Source organism: Glycine max, chromosome 14 (assembly GCF_000004515.6).
Source record: "Glycine max cultivar Williams 82 chromosome 14, Glycine_max_v4.0, whole genome shotgun sequence".
NCBI lineage: Eukaryota > Viridiplantae > Streptophyta > Magnoliopsida > Fabales > Fabaceae > Glycine > Glycine max.
In genome coordinates this window covers 3,075,881-3,092,401 of record NC_038250.2, presented here as the reverse complement: position 1 = coordinate 3,092,401, position 16,521 = coordinate 3,075,881, and the positions used below count along the sequence as shown (strand labels likewise).

General features: G+C 32.1%; 2 protein-coding genes across 3 annotated transcripts; both read left to right on the top strand.

Annotated features, from left to right (window-relative positions):
• The first annotated feature begins 967 nt into the window (after positions 1-967).
• Positions 968-8,701, top strand: LOC100779439 (protein argonaute 4). The gene is made up of 23 exons (XM_003545414.5): positions 968-1,162; positions 2,412-2,645; positions 2,732-2,937; positions 3,033-3,257; positions 3,385-3,521; positions 3,600-3,697; positions 3,785-3,882; positions 3,969-4,128; positions 4,226-4,342; positions 4,423-4,530; positions 4,891-4,953; positions 5,030-5,143; positions 5,221-5,386; positions 5,480-5,592; positions 5,714-5,851; positions 5,986-6,116; positions 6,469-6,534; positions 7,144-7,207; positions 7,293-7,404; positions 7,488-7,561; positions 7,961-8,055; positions 8,160-8,191; positions 8,296-8,701. Exons 2-23 carry the CDS (start codon positions 2,415-2,417, stop codon positions 8,466-8,468), a joined length of 2,721 nt encoding a protein of 906 aa, XP_003545462.1. The 5' UTR covers positions 968-1,162; positions 2,412-2,414; the 3' UTR covers positions 8,469-8,701.
• A 1,339-nt stretch (positions 8,702-10,040) lies between these two features.
• LOC102666018 ((R)-specific enoyl-CoA hydratase) lies at positions 10,041-14,400 on the top strand. 2 transcript variants are annotated; one of them, XM_041009229.1, is made up of 4 exons: positions 10,041-10,677; positions 11,591-11,706; positions 11,807-11,968; positions 13,820-14,400. In XM_041009229.1, the coding sequence occupies exons 1-3, from the start codon at positions 10,405-10,407 to the stop codon at positions 11,919-11,921; spliced, it is 504 nt and encodes a 167-aa protein (XP_040865163.1). In that variant the 5' UTR covers positions 10,041-10,404; the 3' UTR covers positions 11,922-11,968; positions 13,820-14,400. The 2 variants fall into 2 exon arrangements, with proteins under 2 accessions (XP_040865163.1, XP_006595803.1); XM_006595740.4 differs by lacking the exon at positions 13,820-14,400 and having other exon boundaries at positions 11,807-12,300.
• The last annotated feature ends 2,121 nt before the right edge of the window (positions 14,401-16,521 follow it).

Below are 16,521 nucleotides of genomic sequence, written 5' to 3'. Positions count from 1 at the left end.
GAGTTATTTTTTAAATGTTAAAAATGTAGAATTTTCGAATGATGTATTTTATATTTGTCTTTGCTTTAATTATTAGCAAAATAGTATAGTTTTAACTAAATTAACATTCTATTATTTTTCTAACTTTGTTATAATTCTTAAAATAATCATTATTAAGACACATTTTATAAGAAAAAATATTTTATATAAGAGGGTAATATAATTAAATCTGTAACTTATAATTATATATTAAGGATTTAAAATTTAATGTTAAAAAAAATTATATAATTTTTTTAAAATTCACATAACTTTTTCGATCACATTACATCAAAATGCCACTTTCATATAAGATATAATTTTTCTCATTCTTATTATTATTATTTTAGTTAATGTATGAATTTAACTTTTTCTAAAAAAATGACATATCTGATTTAAATTTATTTATTTAATTTTAAAATCAAATAACTATAAACAAAGTATTTACTTTTAATTATAGCTGAATTAATCACGTATACATATTTTGTTTAGAATTTTAAACATATTCATGTATTGTTAATTTTTTTTTTTTTAAAATAACGTCGTAGTAAAAAATTGTACCTACTTCTAGTTAAATGAACATGATTTCTAGGATGAATAACCAATTATTAGTATTTTTGCACATTGATGTCTCCCCAAAATTCATTTATTTGCACGCACCCCATCATTATCCAGACCCAATGCCACGAACATGAATACAAAAACGCATTTTATCGAAAGAATCGATGTTTCTCTTTATTAAAAAAATAAAAAAGTTGTAACAAATGCTGAGGGAAATGGGGCCCCACTAGTGCAAACGTAATCACCATGCTCCACCTTTACGAACCGAATCCCGAACCATTTTGCCTATCGGATCTCAGCCCTCCACGTCACCACACCACACCACATCATCAAACGTCCGAGAGCGGCTAACAGCACAAACTGCATAGAGCGTCACCGCAGAGTGCGTCATTATTATTATTTTCTCTTCGTACTCCCCCAGAGGAATGAGAGGATGTGAACAGGTGCTCGCTGATGCCACTATTAAAAGAGTGAAGGGAGCGAGTAACAGAATCACGCTTCAAATCATCTGCATTCATTTTTCTTCTCTCTACTTCTTCTGCGTCATCTTAGGGTTTTGGTTTGTGCTCCTCTCACTGATTTTCTGGTCAGGAATACGCTAACTCTTCTTCTTACCTCATGAATTTTGCTTCGTTTTTTCTTTCTTTCTCTCTTCTGCTTGCTTTCGTTGCTACCTGTCATGATCACATGCTGCATTTGCCATTTCCTGCGTTTTTCTTCCGCTTAATTCGTCCTCAGTGTTTGTTTCACCGTTTAATCGTGTCTTATTGATAGTATGGGGTTTTCTGCTTTTGAAATGCTTCGCTGTTGTTTATGTTCTTTCGTTTTCCTGCGTTTTTTTTGTGATGTTTTGTTTTGCTGCATGTCTTTCGGCTTTGATCGTCTTTTTTTGCGTGTTTATTTTGAAGAGGAAACGCTTTCGCTGTGCTTCGTTGACTTAAGCTCGATTTTGCTTCCGAGGCGACGCGTATTTGTTAGAATTTTCAGTGTTTTTTTGAGTTTAATTCTTGCGGTTTCACTGGTTGTGATTTCCCTGTATCTTTGTTTTTTTTTTTTTTTGAAAGCGCAAACTCTGTCTGCTCTGATGATGGTCCGAATCGGTGACTACACCTTTGGGCATTTGTGTTCCGAAGCCAGATATTTGCTTCAGGGTGCCTGATTTTGCCGCCCGAGTATCTTTTTTGTGTTTAGTTGTATTTATTTTTTAATTTCGTTTTTATTTGTATCTTTTTTTATATAAATTTTACTTGTTTTAGCTTTTTACGTCCTCCGTGCTTATGTCGTTTACTGCACTTTTGTGTATTTTATTTTGCTTGCAGTGCATGTAATTATTTCTATGTTGGTTTATTTGTATAAAATGCGTTTTGCTGGTTACTTGTTTGTTTCATCAATTTGAGTGAGAAATGTTGTTCTAGATTCTATATTCATGATAGTTGTTCCCTTTTTGTTTTGTTGTGCGAAAATGTTTTACTATATTGTTTTTCGCATAATTTCGCATGATTAGAGTTTTTATGTAGATAATTTGAGCATTTTGTTGTTTTTAAAATTCTTTTCTCAGTAGGTTTATTTGTATAGACGTATTTTGTTGTTTGTTTGCCTTTTACGCTTCCTGTTTGAATAATAAAATATTACTCTAGATTTTTGTTTGCATGATAGCGGTTTGTCTCTTTTTTTTTTTGTATGAAAATTTGTTGTACCCTAGTGTTTGGCGTCTGCTTAGATATGCATGTAGACAATCTCAGAATATTTAGTTATTTTTCAAATTTTTTGTTTGAAGGATTATGTGAACTAACTACTTATGCTGACACAATTTATTTAATGCATGATCTATGCAGGAGATGGCTTCTTTCGGGCCAAATGGAACTGAAAATGAGGATTCGTTGCCTCCCCCACCTCCCGTTGTACCATCAGATGTTGTACCTGTTAAAGCTGAGCCGGAGAAGAAAAAGGCTTCAAGGTTTCCAATAGCCAGGCGTGGCCTTGCTTCAAAAGGGACGAAGCTGCAACTTCTCACCAATCACTACAGAGTGAACGTTGCAAACACTGATGGGCATTTTTATCAGTATAGTGTATGTGCTTTCATTTTCACCAGCATTATTTATTTCAGGTCTCTGTTTAACTTGGAATCATTTATTCAATGTTTATGTTTAAGCAGGTTGCTCTTTTTTATGATGATGGACGACCTGTGGAGGGTAAGGGTGTAGGGAGGAAGCTTCTGGACAGGGTGCATGAAACGTATGATTCTGAATTGAATGGGAAAGATTTTGCATATGATGGTGAGAAGACTCTGTTTACTCTCGGGTCTCTTGCTCGCAACAAGCTTGAGTTTACGGTTGTTCTGGAGGATGTTATTGCTACCAGGTTCAAATTCTGTGGATGCTAATTCTTCAATTTGACTTAACTTTTTACTGTTTAAGCTTTGTAACTTATTTTTTCTGTACCAATGTATGTTATAGAAACAATGGAAACTGCAGCCCAGAGGGCAATGGAGAACTGAATGAGAGTGACAAAAAGAGGATGAGGCGCCCTAATAGATCCAAGGCATTTAAAGTGGAACTTAGCTATGCTTCAAAGATTCCATTGCAGGCCATTGCCAATGCTCTACGTGGACAGGAATCTGAGAATTATCAAGAAGCAATAAGAGTGCTTGATATCATTTTGAGGCAACATGCTGCTAAGCAGTGCGTGGATTATGATCATTTCTTTTTTCTTCTATTATTATTATTATTGATAACATTATTGCATCAGCTTGCCTTTGTGTGTCTCTTATGTTGTAATTTAAAATAATAAAATAATGTCAATTTACAGAGGGTGTTTGCTTGTGCGGCAATCGTTCTTTCACAACAATCCCAAGAATTTTGCTGATGTAGGAGGAGGTGTACTTGGTTGCAGGGGCTTCCACTCTAGTTTTAGAACTACTCAAAGTGGACTGTCTTTGAACATAGGTTTGATCTGTTGTTTGCCTTGGACACTACATTCGTTTCCTCATAATATTTATTAATTCTTTCTTGGAATTTGTTTAGATGTCTCAACCACCATGATAATTACCCCTGGGCCTGTGGTTGACTTCCTAATATCCAATCAAAATGTGAGAGACCCCTTTTCACTTGATTGGGCAAAGGTAAGCTAATTCAATGACCATTTGATCATAGTACTTGATTGATTGTTAAATACCATAATCTCATCTTTTATTTATTTTCTTGAACAGGCCAAGAGGACATTAAAAAACCTGAGGATTAAATCGAGCCCATCTAATCAAGAATTCAAAATCACTGGGCTTAGTGAACTCCCTTGCAAAGATCAAATGTATGCCATTAATTCTGCTTTTGTTCTTGATAATTAATTATTATTAATTTTAGAGATTTTTAACTATCAGGGTGTGGGTGTTGTAGGTTTACATTGAAGAAAAAAGGTGGTGATGATGACACTGAGGAAGAAGTGACAGTATATGATTATTTTGTTAATATCCGCAAGATAGATCTTCGGTATTCTGGGGATCTCCCATGTATCAACGTTGGGAAACCAAAAAGGCCAACTTACATTCCTCTTGAGGTAGATTTGGTGCTTTATATTTTTGTTTAGGATTTTGAATTAGAAAGCTATTGATTCATCTTTGCTGGTTAATAACTTTTTAACTTTTTATGCTTAGCTGTGTTCTTTGGTATCACTTCAACGTTATACAAAAGCACTATCCACACTTCAAAGGTCTTCATTGGTGGAGAAGTCCAGGCAGAAGCCACAAGAGAGGATGAGGGTCTTGTCTGATGTATGTGTCTTTTTGTCCTGTTTTGAATATTTGGGTTGTATATTTTTCTGGTTTACCTGATATTACTTTAATTGTTACAGGCACTTAAAAGTAGCAATTATGGTTCTGAACCAATGCTACGCAATTGTGGAATCTCTATAAGCCCCAACTTTACTGAAGTTGAGGGTCGGGTTTTACAAGCTCCACGGGTAAATTTTAAGTCATTATAATTGTGCATTTGCTTATTAATTTTTATCATGCATTGTCTTCTTTATCTTCTTTTAAATAAACTTTGTTACCTTCATATTGATGAATATTGTGGTAATGACTTAATTTTGTTAATATTGTGCTCAGAGCATTAAATATTGCTTTGCTTAATTGTCTAAGAATAGTTGGTAATATAATCTTCATGTTCTACCATAACCAATTCTAACTGGTTTTATATGGAAATGTTGTCAAATTATTGAGATGTGGTTTTATTTGTTGTTGATGGCATCTTATTCTTTAATTATCAATGTTGAGTTCTGTAATATGGGTTTTAAAGCTGATTATTAAATTTACGTTTGCAGTTGAAATTTGGTAATGGGGAGGACTTCAATCCTAGAAATGGGAGGTGGAACTTCAATAACAAGGTATGTTATTCTACTCTTACATTAATTTCATAAAAAAATGATTTGAATTTTCTAATCATTGATTTTTTTTCTCCAGAAAATTGTCAAGCCAACTAAAATAGAAAGATGGGCTGTGGTTAACTTCTCTGCACGCTGTGATATACGAGGGCTTGTGAGGGATCTCATTAAGTGTGGTGGAATGAAAGGCATTGTAAGTTTTAGAACTGCAGATTGACTCTGAAGCATAATGAAGTTGCTGACTATATTTTTCTTAACTGCAATTGGTAGGTGATAGATCAGCCGTTTGATGTGTTTGAAGAAAATGGTCAGTTTAGGCGTGCACCGCCAGTGGTTCGAGTTGAGAAGATGTTTGAGTTGGTCCAGTCAAAACTTCCTGGGGCTCCTCAGTTTCTTCTTTGTCTGCTTCCTGAGAGGAAAAATTCTGATCTTTATGGTAAGGTTATTTGATAAGTTTTGTCTTTTGTTTACTCCTCTCATGCAATTGTTTAAGTCCCCTTATTGATGAAAATTAACTGAACTTGGTAAGGTCCATGGAAGAAGAAGAATCTTGCTGAGTTTGGAATTGTGACTCAGTGTATAGCTCCGACAAGGGTCAATGACCAATATTTGACTAATGTTCTGTTGAAAATCAATGCTAAGGTATGTTGTTTCTTGGTTTAATTTTCTATTTTTTTTTGGAATATATATTGTAATTCTTTTTGTGCAGTTTGTCAGGATTCATTGTTGTACCTTTCATTGAATTTTTTTTATTGTTTTGTAGCTTGGTGGTCTGAACTCAATGTTAGGCGTTGAGCATTCTCCTTCTATTCCTATTGTTTCTAGAGCGCCAACCATCATTATTGGCATGGATGTGTCTCATGGTTCGCCAGGGCAAACAGATATTCCTTCAATTGCTGCGGTATTTTATTAGTGCTTGTGATTTTTATATTGGGCATCTGTTTCAAACCTGTGATTGTCTTAGTTTGAGCCTACATCCTGGTTATTGGAATGTTTTATGACTATCTGATTGTGTGCTAATGCTTAAACATGCAGGTGGTCAGCTCTAGAGAATGGCCTCTAATATCAAAGTATAGGGCCAGTGTCCGTACGCAGTCTCCAAAGATGGAAATGATTGATAATTTGTTCAAGAAAGTTTCCGACAAGGAGGATGAAGGCATAATGAGGTTAATTTAATTTTGTAACAAATCATTGAATTAATCCTCCTAGTATATTTATGATATCATATTGTTCTCAATTTTGTTTACATTAATCTGGAATTTGGTTCTGTGAAATGATCAGAATTTGGTTTCTAAATTTTGTATCAAAGCATTTATTTATTCATTATAGTTTGTGTAATTGCTCTCGTGTGTTGTGCATTACCTCTTTGCTTTAAAGCATTTCTTGCTACATAATATTAAGTGAATGCCAGTTTAGTTTCAATTTTATAAATTATTAACGGTATTTTGTGGTAACCGTTTATTTTCTGGTTTATATTTTTTGGAATTGGACGGTCATTGGTGTGTTGTATATCTGCAGGGAGCTTCTACTTGATTTCTATACAAGTTCTGGAAATAGAAAGCCCGATAATATAATCATATTCAGGTTACTTTTTTTCTCATTTTATTCTGTGAAATATGTACTTTATATTTTTAGTTTTCATAAATGTTGTTTGAGTTGTTAATATATATTGTAATGGATGTTATCCATTTTTGTTTTTATACAATGATTAATTAAATATATTGTTTTAAGTCAATGTTATCTAGTATTGTGGTTAATATGTATGACTGTTCGTGTAATATTTGATTAGTTTAAAAGGCACTTGATTGATGGTCTTTGTTAGTGTTTTGAATGATAAAGTTGTATGATACGATCCTTATCATCTGTTCTGCAAATCTCTTTTTATGTCACCAAGACAAATGTCAAAGGCTTATAGATTTAACAAATGCCTACTATTTGGTTTGCAATTCCTGACCTAATTTATGTTAGATGATCAGTTGGTCGGACCTATAATGTGTATGTTGTTATATGTGAGTGTGTGTACTGAATTGTGTTTTTTTTTAAATTTTTTTTATTTGTCTTCAGTCGTTTTTATGTCTGTTATTTTATTAGTTCTTACATATTTTTTCATAATGAATCTTTTTAATATGTATTTTTGTTTGTTAAGTGATATTTTTGTGTATTTTGAACTGACCTTTTTTGGGCTGGATGTAGGGATGGTGTTAGTGAGTCCCAGTTCAATCAAGTTTTGAACATTGAACTTGATCAAATTATCGAGGTGCTTATTTATTGAGCTGATGAATTTAAATATTAAATATTTGAAGTGTTTTTGGGGTTAATATTGTCTTCTTCAATATTATTAGGCTTGCAAGTTTTTAGATGAAAAGTGGAATCCCAAGTTTTTGGTGATTGTTGCTCAAAAGAACCATCATACTAAATTCTTTCAACCTGGAGCTCCTGACAATGTTCCTCCTGGTATGCGTCTTGTTTATTTTGAATTTTAACACGTTTCAATAATTTCTGTTTTGTTATTTCTTAACCTTTTTTATTTTTTGCAGGAACGGTAATTGATAACAAAATTTGTCATCCTCGGAATTATGATTTCTACATGTGTGCACATGCTGGAATGATTGTGAGTATCTGCTATTTTTTATTTTATTTATTTTAATGTGGTTTTGGTTTTACAATTTGTAGATCCATTACTGTGGCTCCTATCCATTGTTGATGTAAAGTGTGCGAATGTTCTTTAAGACGCATGTACATTCATTTTACTTGGTGAAATTGTTTTCAAATTGAAGTTGAATGATTCTGGCTTCTTTCCTTCTTAATTTAAATGTTTATGTATGTTCATTTGCATGTCTCTAATTTTTAACATGTAATTTTTTTTCTGGTCATCCTCGTTATGCATTTCACTGAATGCTGTTTATTTAGAGATTAGGAAGCTACCCTCTGTACGAGTTTTCCATAAATGATATGTTTGTGTCAGTACTTCAATAACATGCTTGTATTTGTTTAAAAAATTACTATTCAGGGTACTAGCAGGCCTACACACTACCATGTTCTCTTAGACGAGATTGGCTTTTCACCTGATGATCTACAGGAGCTTGTGCATTCATTATCATATGTGTAAGTAGTAGTTGTGATCTATTTGATTGTTTTAGAATATTGTTTATTCCAACCCTTGCCATGTATGGATATTGTCTTAAAATTATTTTGCTATTTGACAATAGGTATCAGAGGAGCACAACTGCCATTTCTGTCGGTAAGTTCGTGCACAACATTTTTAGCATTGTGTTTTACACTTATATGTTCCCAATTTATAGAAATATATAGGGTCTCATTGGTGAAATAACTGAATGTATGCAGTTGCTCCAATATGCTATGCTCATCTGGCTGCAACTCAGATGGGTCAATTTATGAAATTTGAGGACAAATCTGAGACATCTTCAAGTCATGGTGGTTCTGGTATACCTGCTCCTCCCGTCCCTCAGTTGCCAAGATTGCAGGACAAAGTTTCGAGCTCAATGTTCTTTTGTTGAAGGATCTGTTTCTAGGGATAGGCGATGACTGATAACAGTGCTGTTTATAAGACCTTCATAGGATAGTTTTTTTGTGGAAACAGTTGAACTATGGGCGCCAATGGTGTAGGTAAGGATTATTATACATGTAAGCAGGCATTTTGCTCATGCCTTTACATGTGTTTAGTCTTTTACTATTTTGAATATTGTTGCGAAGTCTTTCGCTATTTTGAAGTTTGTTAAGGTTTATGTGATTCCTATGGCGTTCCTATTATGCACTCTTGATCATTATCTAATCTAGTGGTTTGCATGAATCAAAAAGGTGAAATGGGTATTACTGTTTTTGTTAAAGTTTGTTGGTGATCTGTCTGTGTTATTTACGGACAAAATCCATATTATCGACTCCGGATCGCAATGTGACCCGAGTTAATAAGAATGTCTCAGTTGTGTTAAAAATAGGTATATTTTCATCAGGATTTTGAGATCAATGCTAGTTACGTGAATTTAATGCTAGTTAAAAATAGGTAGTACATCATCAGGATGTTGATATTTATATTTTCATCGATAATTAGTTATTTTCTTTTATTCTGGTCGTCTAAATTACATAAAAATTGAAAGTTTCATGCGGTATCCACAGAAAAAATGTTTGCCTTCTATTTGAACCGAATGAGAAAGTGAAAGTATATAGAAGTTTTATACAGTTTGACCAATATTCTATTATTCAGTTCAGTTTAGATTTTTGTGTTATTCTTTAGGATACATATTTCTTTTTGTATAAAACAGTTTTGTTTTCTGTTCCATGATATTTTTTTCATCTACATTTTTCATTCTGCTGATAATCTAAACTGAAATATTAAGTTTAATTAAAAATTAAGCTGATTATTTCAAATTCATTTTTAGAATATACATTTTTAACAGAAATTTGCTTTTTTTTTTTAATTAATTTTTTAAGGTACTTGAATCGATATGATATTTCTGCTAAAAATATCAACATTCGTTTTTTAGAATATCAACATTGTTACATGTTAAGTAAATTTGTTTGTGCTTTTTGTAAGTGAAATTTCTGCCAAAAATATTAGCTCAGGGGGGCTATAGCCAATACGAGACTCAAAGGTTTCCAGTGCATTCCATCGTGTATTCTTCACTTGCCGATTAATGAAATGCATGATTTAGTTCTTGTAAGAAGTCAAAATCAATATGAATGCGTTATATACCTCTTGCATGATTTCCTATTGACAGATATGATGACATTAATTCTTGAAAATGATAAATATGGGTAACATTTAAGAATCTTAAAAAAAATGAAGATAGAATTTTTGCATTTTCTCTAATATTTTTTAAAAATTAATTTAAAAATTACTTTATGAACAATAATTAACAATGCATGTATCATAGAGAAAAAAATTGATGACGTGAAGAGTTACATTGGCATAAAATAAGTTGGATATACTCAACCTTTAAAAATGATATATATATATATATATATATATATATATATATATATATATATATATAAAGTTTAATTTATTTTGTAAAAATTAAAAATTAATTCCTTAATTTTTCTTATTTACCTGTGTGGTGCATCTTTCCGTTTCGTTGAATCCTGATCCGTAAAAAAACTAGGCTCCATAAAACTTACCAGATTTTGACAAACATAGTGCATGAGACCAATAATCCCTTGACAACAGCACCCTATAATTCTGCTTGTGTTAATATCCCTCCAAGAGCAATGAACCCATACCAGTGACCAATGTACACTTGTGTCTTTGTAAAATAAGCACACTGTTTCCCGTGCTGCTCAAACGCCCACCAGCTGTTTGACGCAAGTCCATGCCACCAGTTACCTCAAGAAACCACATCTACCAGTTGTGGGATTATTAAGTTGCACTTTACTTGATTTACAGTTAGTGAGGGACCACATCAGGGCCTTGTTTTGTTGATTTGAACCCTTGCAAGAATGCTCGTAAGAAATTTACATTGTCACAAAGTCCATTCTCTGAGCCTAAGGTGCTTTACTTCTGGAACTCCTAATGTACTTAAGCCTGGGGATGTCTTGAGAAAAGCAAGGGTATATACTGACGAAGATGTTCTCCAGTACTCCAAGGTGAGTTGTGATTCGAATCCTTTGCATACTGATTCTGCTGCAGCCAAAGATGTTGGATTTGAAGGTCCACTGGTACATGGGATGCTTGTGGCATCTCTCTTTCCTCATATCATCTCATCACATTTTGTAAGTTTCATACTTACCCTCTCTTTAAATTTTGATATGCCTCCTATGGAAATGAGATAGTTAACATTCTCATCTCAATAAACTAAATTAATGTGAATAAACAGATAAATTAGTAGAGTTCTTTTATTTTTTTTATAGACTGAATTTTATACTCTGTAGCATAAATTTTTACATGTAAAAGTTAATTTGTTTGTGCCTTTTGTAAGTGAAATTTCTGCCACAGTCAGCAGCTTTGGGGAACCCCAAGTTGATTCCGGGATACGAATCCCCCTGACCCATGAACATCCTTTCAGTAAACTTGAGTATTAGACACCTTAATGGAAAATTATGACATGAAATAGAGTATCATAAAATGAAGAAGGATAAGATGTGAAATTGTAATCTCCACTATAAGGAGTGTGAAATAAGGTCAAGTGACCCTTCACTTATTGCATAGATTAAAATGTGTCATGATTAATGAGAAGTAGAAAGGGAGACACATGTAAAAACTTATATTTTATAGTATTTTTGAAAGACATGAAAATATGAACATGGATAAAGGACTTATCGTGTGTCTGGATTGGTGTTATGTCAGTGTGATCCGCGTCCTTTTGAAGCAAACTTTTGTAGCTTCCACATTAACTTGGCATACTTGACGTGAATTTGGTTTTGGATGTGGTTGGAAAATGCAAATCCAACATGCTATAAAGTTGTCAATTTAAATGCTAACATGGGTTCTAGTTCTACTGCTTGCAAAATTGGTACTTGTCATTGGATTTGGTCAACTTGAATAAAAAACTTGATTTTAAAGTGCTTGATAAATGATGTGAATTGAGGCAATGCTATGAAGTCATTCATTGAAATATTCTCATTCTGTGATAATTTTCTTAAATTCCTCTTCTTCCCTGGCCACTTCACTTTTCAATAATTGCAGCCTGGAGCTGTGTATGTATCTCAAAACTTGAATTTTAAGTTCCCGGTCTATATTGGAGATCAGATTATTGGTGAAGTGCAAGCAACTAATCTGAGAGAAAATAAAAATCGATATCTGTAAGTTTGATATTTGTAAGTTTAGTCCTGCTGTTATTATTGTGCATTCTTTTTTAAACAAGGAGTAATTTTGTTTCTAAATGAATGTTTCTCTATTCAGTGCAAAGTTTAAGACAAGGTGTTTCAAGAATGGTGACCTTCTTGTGATTGATGGTGAGGCTGTGGCTTTGTTACCAACCTTGACTGTAGAACAGATTCAACACGAGAAGTGGTAAAAGATATTCACTGTTCTTGGCTGTTAATCGCAAATACCTTTTCAAAGGTAATGTTGGTCTTGAAATATGTTTGTTGCTTTCTTTCTAATGGAAGTCATTGGGGGTTCTAAATTCTGATCCGCTACGCTGAACACGGACAAACAGCAGACACCAAAAAAGTTTTTGTTCTCTTTGTTATTCCGATATTGTTGCCGAACAGTTATGCTTGACTTTTTGTGTTCTTTTTTTATCATATCACGCAAAAGCTCACTTCATTGCACTGAGCTTCAAATCAAACGGCACAAAGAGATATCTTATTGATAATTTTTTTGGTCTTTTGTGCCATCTAATACTATTGGTTTTGGAGGAAATGTTTAATGTAGTAACAAGTTAGATTTTACTTTGTTTCGTGCCCATATGGTTTCTCTATATTTTGTATTGGCAACTGCCTCGCATGAAACCAAAAGATATGGTCCCTTATTGATCCTGTTTCCCTATATAGGATTCATTTAAATCCACATTTGCAGTAGCTATTTACCCAAAACTAATGGAAAATTTGCTTTGTTGGTAAGTTTTAAGTAATAGCACATGATCCAAAATTGTTGATTTGTTAAAAAATAAAAAAAATATTAAAATTAGTTCATGATAAACAATCTCCCTTCCCTTTTTTTTTTTTTCATTTTCTCAAGTAATAATGTTTGGCATTACTATTATAATAGTAGTAAGTGCCAATAAATTCTTTATTTATTTTTGTGTACGATAGCGGCACATTGAAATTTGAACTTACAACTTCATATAAACTATCTAAACCACACCCCTAGGCCAATACAAAAGATACCTTGAATTCCATTGTTTAACTTACCATCACACAAAGTAAAATTAATACAACAATTACAACTGATGCTATAGTACATATGGTCTACCATTTCTAGTAACTGATGTTATCTGAAGAGATATCCCACATCAAGACAAAGATGAACACCAAAGGTATTTGGTTGACTTGAATGCCATCTGAAGCACAACAACTTTTTGGTGAAGGTGCTGGAGCACCACTTTAGGGTGAACTTGCTGGAGCACCACCTTTTGGTGAAGGTGCTGGAGTGGGTGCAGCAACACCTTCAGTAACAGATATAGCAACCTTCATCCCATATATTTAGCTGAAAGTTCAGTTAATGAAGGAAGGAGGCATGGGTACCAACTCTAAAGTTTGAGACCTGAATTGTTCCATTGTATCAACCTGTTTACAGTTTAGAGAAAAAATATTGCTTTTTGTGAAAGGACTTTGTTAATCCCGCTAATTATGGATCCATTAACAATAGCTATATGTAGCAAATTTCTATAAAATTTAAAGAACACAATCTCTCCATCACAAACACAACTTATATTACTAAAGTTTTTTAACTTGTTTTCAAATCAATGAACAACTTCAGACAATTTCTTGTTTGAAATGATTTTTTGTTCGTAAAGCTTGTGTGAATTAATTATGTTATCATATAGTTTGATACGGAATATTAAGAAATGTGAAAAGTGATTGTCAAACAAGATAAATTGGAAACTAGCAGCGAACATGTTTTGCTTTGTTATTTATTCAACTTTACAATCGTTCCTTTTTCCTAACGACCACGAATGAACTTGACAACATAAAAACCAATTATTAGCATGGAACTTCACAATCAACTACTTAAGATTGTACATAGTAACCCCATAGACAGCAGTGTACTGGAACTGCCTTGATAATAATACAAAATTTGTCACAAAATAGCAGCACTGTCATGAGTTTCAAAAAATAAGTCTTGTGGTCAAATGGAAAATGAATTGTCACACTGTTCCAATGAGATTCTTTGTGATAACTTTCTTAAATTCAATTTCTTTCCTGGCCACTTCACTTTTCTAATATCATGGATAATAGCAATTTGCAGCCTGAAGCTGTGTATGTATCTCAACTTGAATTTCAAGTTCTTGGTCTACATTGGAGATCAGATTATTGGTGAAGTGCGAGCAACTGATATCTGTAAGTTTAGCCCTGATGTTATTATTGTACATTCTTTTTTAAACAAGGAGTGATTTTATTTCTAAATGAATGTTTCTCAATGCAAAGTTTAAGACAAGGTGGTTCAAGAATGATGAACTTCTTGTTATTAATGGTGAGGCTGTGGCTTTGTAACCAACTACACATAACTCTACAGACTGTGCTTGACTCTTAATCATGAATACGTTTTCTAAGGCAATGTTAGACATATAAGTAATGTGGTTGTTGTTTTGTGTTTTAATGGAGACCTATAGTCATTAGGGGTTCTAAATTGTGATCCCTTACCCTGAACAAAAAGACAAACGGCAGGCTCGAAACAAGATTTTGTTCTCTTTGTTAGTCTGATGATGTTGATGAATACTCAGTCAGACTTGATTGTTTGCACAGAGCTCCAAATCGAATGGCACAAAGAGATACTCTTACTGATAAATTTTCTGGCATTTGTACTCATAGTCAAAAGAGAAAGTAAATTAACCTACAACAATGAATTAATCTATAATAATTTGTGCCATTTTCAATGATTAGATTTTGGCTTCTTTTTTCCCCCTCCTCCATTCCTCACTCAACATATGTACAAGTGAAATAAAGTAAATTTGAGTGAAGACATACATAAAACTTGACCATTGTAATTTATTTGTGGACTACGAGTTGTCGTTGACTTAAAATGTGATGAGGAAACTACAAACATATCTCTTGAATTGTTAAATGATTAATTAAGTTTTTACTACCTCAATTTTTACTTCTTAATTTTTTTAGTATTTTAAGTCCCTCTAAATATTTTTTCTCATTTTTAATCCTTCATTTATTTTTATTATTTAAAATTAGTCCTTATTTTTTCATTTTTAGTTCTTCATTTATTTTATATTTGAGAGTAATTTTGAATAATAAAAATAAATGAAACTAAAAATTAACAAAAAAAAATCTTAGAAGGACTAAAAACGACAAACAATTAATGAAGAATTAAAAATTGTAAAAAAATTTGAGGACTAAAAATTTGCATTTGAAAAAGTTGAATTAATAAAAATTTAATTAATCCATTGTTAAATTAGTTGTTTTTAATCTATACATATTCAAGTTTTTGAATCATGATAATTACATTTGGCATATCAGTTTGAGGTTAAACAATGAAACCATGCTAAGTCATAAATTATTTATCTTGCCATGAGTTGGGTTTATCAAAATGGAGTGGAGGGAATTGCATAGTAGCCTTAAAAAACAATGAAAATCTTTTCTTAAAATTTAACAACTGAAAATTTTCTCATAACATGTGCATTTTATTGGTAATATGCTTTGGAAAAATTTAGGCATACCAGTCAGGAAATTGAATTAGCGAATTTTTCATTTTATAAAAAAGATTAAGAGTAAATATTCAAGACTAATTTTTTAAACAATTAAATCCTTTACTCTCTTTATATATGCAATTTTCTGTGTACACACTAGGGAGAATTGAGGTTAAGAATTAAAAAAAAAAAATCAAATCAAGTAATCAGAAATATGGCCTGGGATATTAGCTTTCAGCATGTATTCAAGGAAGGTAACATGACTGCTGACTGGTTTGCAAAAAGAGGATCTGCTTCTCAAGATGTTTTGACTATTTTAGATCAGTGCCCAACTGCACTTTTTTCTCAATTTATTTTGATGATGTAATGGGACACTATTATGAGGTCCTAGCTTTGTTATGTTTTTTTTTTTTTTTTTTTCTGTTTCTGTTCTCTGTAATCTTTCCCAAGCATAAAAAAAAATCAAGTAATCAGAAAATGATTGGGCAAATTTTTTTTGAATCAATGCATATGAAAGATTGATCGGATTCGGAGCATTACACATTTTTAGAATGAAATCAAATCATTTCCATATTCTAATTAATTGGCACTGTGTCTGGAAAGAACTTTTTGAAATTCGAATCCAAGAGATTCTTTTGACCCTATTAGTCAATCAAACAAATTAAGCATAGTATCAGGATATGAATATACGGTATTAAATGTAACATATGAACACCGTGTTTTAAAAAAATTAAAATGCAAGTATAATAACATAATAAGGTTATTTTGACTTTTTCTCTCTTAAAAATTACTTTAAAGTCAAAGCTCAAAATAAGAACTTTAAAATTAAACTTATTTGGTAATTTTTATTTCTTTTAGTTTTAAAATTTAAGCTAAAAGTTGTGTGGTAAATTTTTTTAAAATTAAATTTGTTTAAAACCAATTGTCTTGCTTAATGAAAGAATATATTATAAAAAAATATTATGTAAAATTAATTTAATCACCATAAATTTATGTTAATAGGAACAAGAATGTATAAAAGTATTAAAATATATAAATTTAAAACTTTTAATGCCAAAGAATTGATTTGAAAAATAATTTACAAATAGTTTATGACTATGATAAGACTGACTGATAACTTAGTTGATAAAAGTTAATTTAACTGACACTTTGTAAGATTAACAGACGGATAAATGTAAATTAAGTAAAAGAATATATAAAAAGAGACCTTCCATATGCATGTATATAACTTACATGATTATAAAATATATACAAATCAAATCTTTTATTTAAAACTAATCATAAATATTCAAAATTTTGTTTACATTTAGGT

Bases quoted from the DNA above. Each gene is read 5' to 3' on its own strand.
- LOC100779439 (XM_003545414.5), top strand. From the start codon at position 2,415: ATGGCTTCTTTCGGGCCAAATGGAACTGAAAATGAGGATTCGTTGCCT. The intron at 3,698-3,784 runs GTAAGCTAATTC...TTTCTTGAACAG, and splicing joins TTTCACTTGATTGGGCAAAG to GCCAAGAGGACATTAAAAAA. The intron at 7,562-7,960 runs GTGAGTATCTGC...ATTACTATTCAG, and splicing joins GTGCACATGCTGGAATGATT to GGTACTAGCAGGCCTACACA.
- LOC102666018 (XM_041009229.1), top strand. From the start codon at position 10,405: ATGCTCGTAAGAAATTTACATTGTCACAAAGTCCATTCTCTGAGCCTA. The intron at 10,678-11,590 runs GTAAGTTTCATA...CAATAATTGCAG, and splicing joins ATATCATCTCATCACATTTT to CCTGGAGCTGTGTATGTATC. The intron at 11,707-11,806 runs GTAAGTTTGATA...TTCTCTATTCAG, and splicing joins GAAAATAAAAATCGATATCT to TGCAAAGTTTAAGACAAGGT.